The following is a 14146-nucleotide window of genomic DNA, read 5'->3' as shown; positions in this document are numbered from 1 at the left end:
CTTAAATGTTTTATGTCATAAAATGATAACATTAATGAAAGAGAGAATGACATAGTATGTTTGAGCTTTTAATGCAGAAATTAGAACATCAAAAACAGAAAGCTTATTACAGATTCTTAAATCCAAGTTTAGTCTTGCATTAATAAATCATATATATAAACCGTGTTATCTTGCATTAACAAATGGTCAATCAATCGAGAGTTTTATAGTCAAAACTTTATCAAAACTATAAACGCTGTGTCTTTTTATAGGTTTTTTTTTGTCTTGTATTAACAAATGGTCAATCAATCGAGAGTTTTATAGTCAAAACTTGTCAGTTTATCAAAACTACAAACGCTGTGTCTTTTTATAGGTCTTTTGTCTTGTATTAACAAATGGTCAATCAATCGAGAGCCTTGTAGTTAAAACTTGCCGAAAGTTTATCAAAACTACAAACGCTATGTCTTTTTATAGATCTTTTGTCTTGTATTAACAAATGGTCAATCAACCGAGAGCCTTGTAGTTAAAACTTGCCGAAAGTTTATCAAAACTACAAACGCTATGTCTTTTTATAGGTCTGTTGTCTTGTATTAACAGATGGTCAATCATTCGGGAGCCTTGTAGTCAAAATTTGCCGAAAATTTATCAAAACTATAAATGCTATGTCTTTTTATAGGTAGTATTTACGGTTATTAAGAAACCCAACTCGCATCTTATAGCATCATTTCATACATGTTTGAAAATAAGTGTATAGCTATATTTTAACCGTCTTCTTATATCTAAAACGTTCGCGAGAAGAGTTAAGAAAAAGTAAAACAGAAAATATATTTTTAATAAGGAATATCGTGAGTAACTTAAAACTTGCTGAAGATGGTTTCTACAGTCGCTCCAATTGTTTTAAACATTAACTATTCTATTTAACATTCTATTTTACTTTGAAGTCTTTCCTATCCATTAAGATATTCTCTATAAGCGTTGATTACACGTGACTACATAATAGAGTATAAACATCTTTTCATGATGCATCAGTGCCCCACTAGCGACGACAGAAAAAAAGGAGAATAAAAAGAAGAGACTGATTCCCATCAAAACAGTAATTTTCCTCGCTATTCAGGATCGAAGACTGTAGTATTGGTTTTCGGCTATTGAGATTCTAATGGTGAAGTTCACATTTCGATGCGACACCACTTTGGGGGGATTTCAGGCTATTCTTCGAAATTACAGTAATTTTATTTTCGCAATAAACTTTTACCATGAACATTAATCGAAACAATCATTACCATTCCTGATTCAGCCTTAAATGGAGATTCTTCATTTGATAGTTTTTTTTTTTAAAACACGTTTATAAATTTTTACTATAAGCTGGACTGAGTTCGTTACTACGTTGCAGGGCATCCCACAACTAAGACATGGTCATCAAATATCGCTACATAAATGAAAATGAATATACTGATCTGCTTTAAATTAGAAACCAAAGACCACAAGACGTTCTTTTTATTTTTTGCCTATAAGCTAACATTACAAAAGGAAATAATGACTACTAGAAAGAAAGGAGGGAAAGAGATTTCGATTAACAGGTCATAGATATAAGAAAAAAAAAACAACAGAAAGACATACAATTCGGAATACTAAGAAAACACTAGGCCTATGCGATTTTTTCTTTTCTTTTTGTGCTTTTCTTTGGTTTACAGACAAATAGATTCTAAAATAAACTTTCCAGGTAACACCAAATAAACAAAATAATTATCAACTGGCAAATCAGAAAACGATACATGCAATATATTCGTTGATTAAGGTCGCTTTTCGACTATACAAGTCCTTGCGTCGATCCTGCGGCAGCAGGAATCGCACCCTAGGTCACGTCTGATGTATACTTCAAACAAAACAACAGAAGAGTACAATCTTTCATTTTTGAAGATTAGAACAAATAAAACGGGTTCTTTAATTCCAAAAATGTAATAAAAGTTGAAACAGGCATAATCTATTTTTACACACCACATTTACATGTAGTATTACGTTCTAACCATTGGATACTATCAGAGCCATACGAGTCTGATGCCTTAAAAAGTATTTAAGTTGTGTTGAAAATTCAAATTAAATATTGAACATTTTCCCTAGGGAAGTTCAATTTTCAAAGTTAAAAAGTTTATTTTAGATATCAAAAAAGTAAATTTGTATAGATTGTACGTCGTTTTCATAGCCAGCTATTTTTCTTTTTTACAAATTACGCACCACAGTAGACTATGGTTTTATATACTCCTCGAGAAGAATAGATATCTAGTCATGTACATAAGGTAAATACACTAATAACAAATTTACAAAATTGAAAATAACACTGAACAAGTGACACAAATTCCGGTTTCTTTCAGGGAAGCGAAGTATTTTCCATTGTAAGATCAAGTCTAAAAATAATCCTTGTTTACACAACTTTCTTGAAATTCCTCCTTTTTAGTAGTTGTCTAACAGCGTTTCAAACTATCGGGGTTGAAGAGTGACACCCCCCTCGCCACCATTACTCTTACCGAATCGCGTTCCTGTACATTACGTAAACTATGCGGAAGGACTAAATAACAAAAAAATTTTGTACCACGAGTTTCTATTACAAAAACAAAAATTTTTTTTTGTATGCACCTTTTTTCTTACCGAAAAAACAAGTATGCACAAAATAAAACCGGAATAAAGCAATATTTGTACAAAAAGGGAATAACTAGTTAACTTCAAGATAAACAATTAGTGGTCTACTACTACACCTTAAAGAATAACACTCCGTATTAAACACTTGGATGATAAATAAAAGAGTATCCACTTGAAAGCAAAAACGAACGATTTTTACAAAAATATTCCGACTAATATTCTATTTGCAGAAACATATTTTAGAACATGGCAAGGTTCGCACTGCCGGTCGTAGCGAGCATAGCAAATGGAGAGGGGCAACAAAAAGCCGGCGAAGCTATAACCAACTCTTCAACTATCTATAATAGTACTATTTTAAGAATGCTTCTAAAAGTCTCTGGCAGCGCTAATTGTTGCTCCCCTTCTCTCGCTAAGGATTTCGGCCTACATAAATATAGGCTCATCTCTCTTTGCTCGCTGATCAGCGTCATTGACCTTTGCTTCTCGTATGCTTGTTGTCGCGACGTCACTTTCCATTTCTTTTGCGGAGGTGGGGTATGTTTTTCGGACTTGTATTGTCTATTTATATTTTAATGGTCCCAAAATTATTCGGCATAAATATTCGCGCTATTGAAGTCATTTTATATTCTTAAACTGGGGTCATTATGTTGTTTAAGGGAAAATGTAGAGCTACATAGTTTAATGTATGACTATAGTCATCAATGAAATCAAAATTCTAAATATTGTTTTAGGGAATATACGCCAGTCTATTCCCTGTATAACACTTTCGAATTGTAAAGGCGTTGCATCAAAAAACCCCGGAAAACGAAAAAAGAGAGCAAAAAAAGATGAAATGTAAAAAAAGAAAAAAAATGAGTATAAACTTGCCAAATAGCACATTTAAAGCAGGCGACGATAAAAACTAAACGCTATATAGTACATAAATAAAAAGCAGTTAAATTTTTTCAATGGATAAATCCAGTTCTATGTTCTTAGCTTTATCCTTTCCCTACCACTTCAAATACTTTCATTGTGCTCCACAAAGCGACCACTTCGGCGATTAGAGTTCATGTACATCAACAAAGAAACGACGTACATAGCCTCGTAAATGCTACACAAAATCGTCGATTTTTATATATTTCTTATTCATAGGATTCTGACAGAGATAAGGTGTCGCCCAAACCAGAATCGTATAAAGTCCTAGAAAAGAAATTGTCAATTTTGGTTTAAAAAGAATGGAAAGAAAAAGTTTTTCTAGCACTTTATCAGCGTTATATGCAATGAGAAGATAATGCTGAAAAGAAGAAAAAGCGGAGTAAGAAGAATAAGCTAGTTTGCATTCCGAAGAGAGAAGAGCAAAACAGAAAAAAGTGACTACGATAGGCAAATATTTATTTAGTGCCAAAAATGGCACTAAAACTGATTTATTAGACAGATATTACTGCTATTCACAATTCTAATCCTGAACCCCGGGTTTTAGCAAATCTTTTCTTGTGGACTAACCATGGAACTTTCCCCTGTAGAAGGGGGATCGAAGTTCAAGTCACTCTGCAGTAACGATAGATGCGAGAAGCTCGGTTAATTGAAGTAAATTGGACTAATTGTCCTTTTGTCCTGTAGTGGGACACTGGGTTTAATCTTAGCTTAGTAATAACGGACCCAGAGTTGGAACTCAGCTGTAACAACACATGACAGAGCCGAAGCGCAGATCTTAGTAGTAAAGAAGAGTCATTATTCCAATACATACATACAATTCCAATGATTAATAACAACTAATATCTATGTTAGAAAGCAATTGTAGAAATCTGGAAAGAAAAATCCCAAAAGAAGTATGACGGTTTTAATTGTAGAAATTATCTAAAAATAAACGAAACTGCTTTCTTTATTGACAGCTGAACAAATATACTCTCGTATGAGGGTTTATCGTTCAATGATTTTCGAATATCAAGGAGAAGCATGAAAAAAAACTGCCAAGCAGCCAAAAACCAACGGAATACACATAGAATAACAATAGAGGGCCCATGTCATGATTACTTCCACAAGTTTAGATACCCCAAATTGGGACAGGCTTTGCATAAATGAAATGAGGCCACAATTCATTCGGATCTGGACTATAGAACATGTATTTTTTATATCATTCGTAATCCGAATCAGTCTTCCTTTCTCCAGTTATAAATTATATTAGTTGTATTAACTTGAGCAGTCGACACTGATTGTCATTATTGACAATATTCCAAAGCATGCTTATATACGGAGTGAGTTATTTGATACAGAAAAGCCCAAAAGGGCTATACCCACGACAAGACTCATTTAGAAACAACACTGATAATCAATGGAAAGATTAATCAGAGACTAAGTCTGAACACATCGAGCTGTCCAATCGAATTTCCTTTTTTCTCTTCTTCATTATTATTATTTTTTTTTTTTTTGCTGCAGAATTTAGATTTACCATGTGATAACGAGGAAATTTATTTTAAGGTTGAAGAAGCAAAATTCTTTTTCTTTCTGGGGATGGTCTTGGTCCCTTCGATTTTGAACCCAAAAATACTATGTAGGACACACAATCTAGTAACCTGCTCAATGAATTGTAGTGGGTTTTTTTTCTTTAATTTTTTATATATAGAATTATAGACATTATTCTGGAGGGACGAAGGGATGGAAACAGAAGCTTTAAAGCAAACGCCATTCGGGTCTTAGATTCATTCGTCGAAGATACATTCACATAGCACAATAACTTTCTTTGCTGAAGAAAAGTCGATATACTTTACTTCAGCCTAATTTTCGTGAGGATAAGGTTCCCCGATATATCTTCGGAGGATTCCAATCATTCAGGAGCGTATTCTGCGGCTAGCCCCACCTCAAATCACTTATTTTCTTCAATATCCTTATTTTTGCTAACAGAACACAGCTTTTCTTTTGTATTTTGGAAAAAAACGCGCGTAGTTTACATGACCTTTTGATCTTAAAATTTTGTCTAGGTTGAAACTAGTAATTTAGTAATTTTATTTTGTACCTAGGTTATTCCCAAAACTTTGAAAAGTGCTGGATACACGAAGTTAATTTCAAGCTAATAAGAAACAACAATTTGTCGACTCACGCACGTTTTATGCCAACTTTTGACAAATGCCAAGAATTCAGATTTCACGATCATATCCGTTTTTGTATAATTTCACTGTTTTGGTTTTCGCAAATCTGGGCCCTTGCTGAACTCAACAAAATTGGCTGTAACGATTCTTGACTTAAACAAATTCAATTTTTTTCTCATAGACTCAAAAATTATATTAGACGTAGACAGGCCGAAAGGAGTCCCAATCAAGACGACAAATTTTGAAAACAATTTCATGCATCAAGATTTAGAGCCTCAAAACAGGACACAATCCTGCGATGAAATATCCGCATATCATATCATCAGCAAAAAAAAGTTTTCGTTGTTCAGATATTTTGAAACTTTCATTTCAAAAATAGAAAACACATCCTTAAGAAAACGAGAATTAAGTTTAAGAGAAAGACATAACTTAGTTATATGTAAAGAAAATACCAAATTCCTTTTCATAAATGACATACACATGTATATTAATTTAAGCACACCAACAGTTACAACAAAACAAAACATGACAAAATCCCTTTATGCAGATTTTCAATCCGTATGACTGAAAATACCTCTCGTCATCATGGGCGAAGGTCAAGGGGAAAATAAACAGAAATTTCCAAATATCGTTTCCGACATCTATATTTAGGTTTCAATATTCAATATTGATTTTTGGTCCCATATATAGATAGGAGACTGGCCCACGATCGGCAGTTTTGACTTTTTCAATTCTCCAGGAATTGATCCAAGCAATCAGAAGTTGCTGAATATGCCAAAGGAAAGGTAACTCATTCAATACCATCCTTGAAAAAGACAATTAGTAATGTTCCTCCACTTTTCAACCTGTTTGCCTCTCTATCCAAGCGGTCAAAAGTGCTGAACCTGGACCAAGCCATTACTGGTTCGGCCGTCTCTGGCTTATGTTTGGTCACCTGACAAAAGAAACAAAACTGTGGCCAGGGGAACATTAAAACCTTTTTTTGCCAATAAAATTAAGAAAGAATATGTGAGTACAAAAAACTACAAAATGAATTTCAGCAAGGTTTAAAAGAAATTAAATAGTATTAATTTAAAATTACAAATTGACTGATCTACACAAAAGTAAGCCGTTCCGCTAGTCTTGGTCTTCCACCTGTCAGTAGTTGCAGTTTAATTTCAACTTCGGTGTTTAAGACGCTGTCCGTCTCATCTATAGTGAACAGGATTCCCTTTCTCTTCAGGTCAACCAGAATGTTATCATCAGTCTTGACTTTTTCAGTGTCAAATTGGAATTTGCTGGTAGGGGGCTTGTCTGTAACCTCCATACTGGAGTCTGGAAGAGTTGTACACAGGATCGTCTGCGTCGGAATGGTCACTATAACTGAAACTCTTATTATAAGAAACATGCCTTTTAGTTTTTTCACTTCTCTGACTGTCTTCCTTTCCAGGACTAGGGCTTTCTTAGCAGATACAGCTTTTATCCCAGCAGTAATGCGTTCTATCACAGGGGTGTCAGTGAGTGCTTCTGACTTTTTCCTATTTTTCCTGTTTATGTTTTGTGTTGAGCCTTTTGGGAAGGGGTTGCATGGACGATATCTTTCAATAAATCATCTGCTGACCTTTGCTTCTCGTTTAGAGACAGAAAGTGTGCTGCGTCTGTTTCAGGGTCTATGTTAAAGAAGGACTCTAAATGTCACACAGGACTTGTGCTGAGCATAAAAACTCACTGTAAAGGGCTTCACTAGATGTGGTAGGCATTCCGTCTGAGAAAAATAACGAGAGGAACTCGTAATCCTTGGAGACATTATCGTTGATGGGGTACACCCGACTTGCTCTGATTCCACTGATTTTATTCTCAGGAGTGAAAGCCTTTGAAAATTTTCTCCCCAGCCGCTTAGCAATATTATACAGTGACATAGTTTTAAATTTATGGGCAGTCATAAAACTTGCGGCTTCCTGGTTGTAGTAGGCCTTAAAGTGCTTCATGACTATCCTCTCTACAGGCTGTAGTTTGTGAGTAATGTGGCGAGGGACAGTTAAAAGTAAAACACCTTTGTTTTTAGGTAGATCAAGCAATTCAATGGTTTATCGGATAATCTAGTCGTCAAAATTCAGATGTACATGTGACTGTTTGGATAGTTTGACTTGATTGATAAAATGAGGCGAGTAAAGCAAATAATGAGAGGCAGTCATCCAGCGTTTTTACTGATAGAGATTTAAAACGATCTATAAAACCAAGGTACCACTTTTTACCTGTAATTCCTTAACTGTCTCCACTACCTTTGCATTTCCTGTTATCCCGTACTTTTATGCTCTTAATAATGTCATGAGTTTATACAAATTTACGTGCTTCTAGGGGAGTAATGCAGTCGAAATGCATATCAGCTACCGTTTTCGAGAAAGCTTTTAGTCCTTTTTCTTGTTTCTCTGTAAATATGTATCATGTGCAGTATCAGGGTGTAAAGAAACTCCGGGCCTTTGTAGAGGAATATTCAGCTTTTCAACTTTTTTCATATAGTCTTGCAGCGATCCTCTAGGGACACCCATGACATTTCCAGAGAATCCAACTGACTTTTTGTCGACTAAGAAAAAAAAACGGCTCTTTTCTTTTTTTTGGATCTCAGCCACCTTTCTTTATTTTCTCTTTTGTTTTACTTTTAAGCATTTTATCTTGAATGAAATTTAAAAGAAATAGAATTTCAGTTTATCTACTGGTCTGAGAGGATTAAATAACGTCAGAATTAATCAAGTTTTGGGTTTTTGGCTTGCCTTCAAACTTTAAATATGCTGTTTACATATCTTTTACAAGCATAGCCCATTATCGGATATCTTGGTTTGGCATGCCGAACCTAACCCGGGTATCCGAACGTATAACAGCAAACCGGTGAAGATAGCATGTCTCGGAAGCTGCAAAAAGACAGGCAAATAATAAGAGAATACAACGTGAGTTTACGGCTTTTCCAGTATTTTAATTAGGCGTAGGCCTTCAGACAAAAATTAAACAAAATTCCAGGTTTAGTCAACATAAGACGTGATCCAATCTGATATTTTGGTAAAAGTATTAATCAAGGCCATACATTTTAAAACATACTCTGCCATCTGCCAGAGCTTTTATAATCCACCAGAAGCCCCACAGGTTTCTATACTGAGAGTATTTGCTTTGGCTAAACCTGGGCCAGTTTCCCCAATACCAATTTTGCTATTTAATTTGCCTAACATTAAACTTTTGAATTGAATTATTAGAACAGGAAGCTGTTATCTAACCGTGATGTGATTTGAGTCAAATTGCTTTTATGGTATTTATATTTTCCGCACATTGGAAGTGGGATAGTAGGTCTATTATATCATAGTATTGCGGGAAAAGCAGAATATAGAAAAAGCCAAAGGCCGAGTTTTAGCGTAATATAGAATGACGAGCTTCTAATGATCTGTATTCAAAGGACCATGGGGAGCATTTATAAGCCCCCCCCCTCTCCATCAGAGAATCGGTTGCCCCCTCTAGACAAGATGCTGCCTACGTCCATGCTTAGCATCTAACAAATTCTCTTTTATGTAAAAACATTATTAAAAGTTTATGATAAAAGACTACAAATTGTCATTCTGAAAGTTTTATTTAGGCATTGGTTTTCCATACTTCTGATCATGTCAAACAAAATGAGAAAGTTTCGAATCAAGAACGCAGCCTTTAAGAATAATAAAACCAAATATATGTTTATATATGTTTTAAATATGTTTTACATCTAAGAAGTTATTCGTTTTCTTGCAGTAGCCATCATTAGCATTATGATTTTTCTATTATTATTGAAGACGTCGTTTTTATGGCAGTTGGTATTAACCAAGTGACATATAGCAATCGCAAATTCTGATGTAAAACCAAATTGAAAGTCGCATATGTTTTACATCTAAAAATTTATTCGTTTTCTCGCAGTAGCCATCATTAGCATTATGGATTTTCTATTAATATTGAAGACGTCGTTTTTTATCCAATTATCGATATAAAACAAAAATCAAATACTAAGAAAAGAAAAGAAGACGAACAAATAAAAACGGCTAGACCAGCTATTGCCGTCGATGTAGCCATTTTAAGGAAACTTTAAAATTTTCTCACGGTTTACATGCAAAACGAACGAAGAAGCAAATGCTCCAAAAAAATTCTTGCGTTTTCAGCTTTCCAAAAAAATAAAAACAAAAAGCAATCATAAAGCGTTTTCTTTGCTTGATTATGCACAAGCGTTATCAATCTGGCTGCAGTATATGGTTCCATATGAATGATAATTTGAGCTAAAAGAATATTTTGGTCATTTTGTCACATTGCATTGATTGGTGAAACCCATTTGCATATGCTTTCTCAATGTTCAAAATGGCGGAAGAAAAACACACTACATAAAAAACAATCATAGACTTGTAGCAAGGAGAGAGTATATTTTGACATCTTGGTTTGTTTCCAGTGTTCTTCTCAATTTATGTGACCCTTACTAGTATAAGTTTGGAAATAGAAAGTGTTATTGTTCGGATCTCAAGTCAAAGCTCTATTGTTACATTGAGAGAAGGAACACCAAAAGTACTTTTTAACTTCCAACATAATTTGAAATTTTGTATTTATTTGTACCTATATATCTAATGGACGGGAAAACTTTTCAGACGCATAAAAACACAAAATATTCAGAGCAACTACTTAGTCCAAGCCCCCCCCCCAAAAAAAAAGCAAAGCTGCAGTCACACAAAAGCTTGTTCAACCATAAGGATTGTTTTTGCGAAATGCAGCAACAAATTATTTCTTTAGGATCATTGATGCATGTTGGATGCACCGACAAATTAGAAAATTATAAATAGAGAAAATAATTTTCAATAGCTAATTAATGTAAAGAAAATGCCCAGATCCATCTCTGCTTGGATTTGGTTCATTTTTCTGTTTTCACATTGTCCTAAGATGTCGATATTTATTTATTTCATTTGTTGAAATGCAAACCTTCTCTGTTTTAACTAAGCCTCCAGACAACACAGACGCAGAAAGTATGAGAGTCCGTACTCATGATAATTATAAGAAAAAACACGTTATGAACCTACAAACATAGATAAATGAACTTCATTTCTTTACTTGCCTGTAAGTACCATAAGAAAGCCAATAGACTCCTCTCTAAAATTTACGCAGAAGCGTGTTTATGGTAAAATTGTTAATAAAAATCAATCAGTCGGGAATATAAATATTAATGTTGCGGTGAAAATAATTAAAATTCAATGCTACCAAAGTCATAAAAAAGGAAGAAAAGAAATATCAAAATGCATAACTTGACTTACGGTACTGATTTACACGTAAAAAATACAATCCTTTTCAAAGTATGATTGTAGAAAAAGTAGTAAAAGCCCCAAAATGCTCCATCATCAGACGCTGGATCTTCATCAGTAGGAGGATTAAAGCTATAAATGTAAAATAGACATTAATAGCAAATAATGACAGCACATCTTAGATCCATAAAGGTACGCTGTGCATTAGCCGGTCCAATTGTATGGACAATCACGCGTGTCAATACAAAAATGTAAATGGACGGATAATATGCACGTCGAATTTTTTCGCCTCCATTGACGGCCATTCGGTAAAGTTTTTAAGTCATACTGCTTAAAATAAAAAAATAACAATTCAAATAGATAAAATTCAACGCTTTCGTTCTCAAGGATTTTCAGTATAGAATTAGTAGTTAAAATAAAAAAGTTAGTTGTATAAGGTCAAACAAATTATAAAAAAATAATTTTGAAAGCAAGCTATCTTCAAGAAGTTACAGTTTGGATATGGTGCATTATTTATGAGTTTGTATTATCGAATACTATTGCTAATTTGGCTAAGTCTTTCTCGATGCTTCCCTTATTATTTTCTTTCTTTTTTACTAATTATTTTTAGCTTATATTTAAAACGTGTTACAGATAGTTCGGCTATCATATAAAGCACCAACACCTATATAGGCTAACCATCTCCCTGATGAGAAATGAGCCAAACAATACATTTCATGAAAATAGAATATTAGTTTGTATAGACACAGTATTTCTTCTGTTTGAAATTGGCAGTCATTAATCACAGCCTTAGCCATCTTTGGCTATTCTGGGACAATGTGCTGGTGCTATCTGCGATTCCTTGATGCTGGACGATCCTGCAAGGGTAAACCCTCATTCAAGAGTATGTTTTTGTAGTATTAAATTCAGCGGGATAATTTCTTCTCCCATTCTTTTTTTCTGGCCACTTCGAATTCCCGACAGACTATAGACATAGAAACTGAGCTCCCAGAGGGGCTCATTTGATAGGACATTGAAAATTCTAGTAACCTTTTAAAAGGGAAAAAAACTGAAAGACAATCAACTTCCATTTTTCTTTGCCCCCAGGCACATCCGTTCCCCTCAAATGCATGTTATCAAAATTTGGAGATAGCCATTTCACCCGGAGTGATCAAAAAGCCAAATGAATTTGCTTTCAAGGGGACAAAACTCACACAGATCCAATGGCAAGGGTCTCAAATTATGTAAATGGTCGTTTTTGACAGATACGTTTCAGTGCAAAAGATAGGCACGAAAAATTTTATCAAAAACTTGAAATGTTTAGAGGATTTTAAATATAGATGGCAGGAAGCACAAATTTTGTCTATAACCAATCCTTCTAATCGCCCATTTTTAACCAGAATGATAGGCATTTTACACCCGTTTCAACCGGAATCATGCAAGGATTCTCAACCTCATTGCAAAAATGTACGATAGCCAAGCTGCAGGATTACGTAGATGATGAAGTTCTACAAAAATAAATTAAAATAGCGAATTGGCGAAAAGCTGCAGTCCAAGCTGTCAATTGATCCGAATAAAAAATTAGTTAAATCGTAACTCGGTACAAAAATGAGCGATTTCCTGACTTGTTTCAAAACAAGCTGTCATGACCTGCTGCAAAAAAACGAGTTTCATCCAAACCCAGTGCTAAACAAGCTAAACCACGACTTGGCACAAAAATGACCTAAATAAAAGCAGGGTAGTTTCAAGTAAAAGCAGGGTAATTTCCAAATCAATATGAGCTCTGACTACAACAAGCTAAATCCAACATGCAAACAGACCTGAAGAAAATGTTGAACCTTTTTCTGAACCGGATCTGTGCAAGAATCTTGAATTTTGTGTAATTGGAGAACAGGAATAGGCCTATGGTCCCTTACACAGCCCCGACCCCCCACTCACTGCCTCATTTTAGAAGAAAGGTAGGTATGGTACATCTTGAATGAGTCCTACAAGGATTTACACCTGTCTGACTGAAAGCACAAAATGGGTTTGTGGATCCTCTACCCCCACCCCCTACTACTAACTTTTTAGCGCAACGTGTACGTTTTTTTTCGATCGTTATAAAACTTAACCCAATGGGACATAAGAATAAATGATTTACAGATGTGCACGCCATTTCCGAGACCCATCATCCTTCACTTACAATAGCAAGCAATAACAGCAGTTACCAATCTCAGGTAAATTAATCAAAACAGTTTCAAGCACTAAATGTTTTCTGCCATGCTGTAGTCTACCCCCTTCTGATTCGGCATCTTTGTTGCCTCCGAAACTACCAAATTAGCAAGCGGCTTATACACGAGGTATGGCAGAAAAGTAACGAGACTGATCTGTTCTTAAAAATATTTATTTCTTTCAAACATCAACGTTATCCTCTTCAAAATAGTTCTCTTAGGCAGCTAAACACCAATGGAGACGTTTTCCCCACTGTTCATAGCAGCGCTGGAGGTCCTCAACCGTTATGGTCTTCAACATGTCTGTTACAAACTTTTGGATTGCTTTTAAAGTCCCAAAATGACAGCCTTTGAAGACATTTTTCAGTTTTGGAAAAAGGGAGAAGTCATAGGTGCCGAGGTCAGAGGAACAAGAGGGGTGGGGAAACATAGGAATACCTTTAGAGGCAAAAATGTATGTGATGGAGAAGGTGTGACAGGGAGCGTTGCCATGACGGAGAAAATATTTTTCTACAGTCTCGGGTCACTCATGAATTACTCTTTTTCTGAGCCTTTCAGGGACGACTTTATAACAAAAGTTAATTCACATTTAGTCCTGGAGGAACGAATCCTTTGTGGATACTTCCCCTCCTGCAAAAAAGCCTTGATTTGATCTTCGATTTGTTCATTTGCGCTTCCTTTGAATTGAGGAGAGCTTGGAGTGATTAAAATAAGATCAAGTTTTTTTTCAGCCTCAAATACATATAAAACAATTAATAGTGCTGCATTTCGAGGCAAAGTAGCTTAGCCTTAAAATGTATATTCTGTAATTTTAGAAGCAAAAACATGGATTATGTTAGGTTTCATGTGATGGGGCAAAGTAATAAAGCATTAGCTTTTATACAAAGTACATTTTGAAATCAATCACGTTAATTGGATGTCCGAAAGTAAATAATAAATCCAAATTTAAGAATACAGTTTATTTGAGACCGTCTTTAAGAGACGTGTCATCATTTATTTTGATTTTGTTTTT

The 14146-nt window shown here is 34.8% G+C and overlaps 1 protein-coding gene across 2 annotated transcripts in view; it reads right to left on the bottom strand.

Moving 5' to 3' along the window:
• Positions 1-1455: 1455 nt before the first annotated feature.
• LOC136040911 (repressor of RNA polymerase III transcription MAF1 homolog) overlaps positions 1456-14146 on the bottom strand; it is a 31233-nt gene continuing 18542 nt past the window's right edge. For both annotated transcript variants that reach the window (XM_065725330.1, XM_065725331.1), the window contains exons 5-6: positions 10958-11077; positions 1456-3792 (exon numbers count right to left, since the gene is read on the bottom strand). In XM_065725330.1, the coding sequence (XP_065581402.1) occupies positions 3735-3792; positions 10958-11077 (178 nt within the window). In that variant the 3' untranslated portion in view covers positions 1456-3734. The remainder of the gene's footprint in view (positions 3793-10957; positions 11078-14146) is intronic.

The sequence above is a fragment of the Artemia franciscana genome, chromosome 21 (assembly GCF_032884065.1).
Source record: "Artemia franciscana chromosome 21, ASM3288406v1, whole genome shotgun sequence".
Classification (NCBI taxonomy): domain Eukaryota; kingdom Metazoa; phylum Arthropoda; class Branchiopoda; order Anostraca; family Artemiidae; genus Artemia; species Artemia franciscana.
Note: the sequence above shows the minus strand (reverse complement) of the source record. Positions and strands in the feature narration are given on the sequence as shown.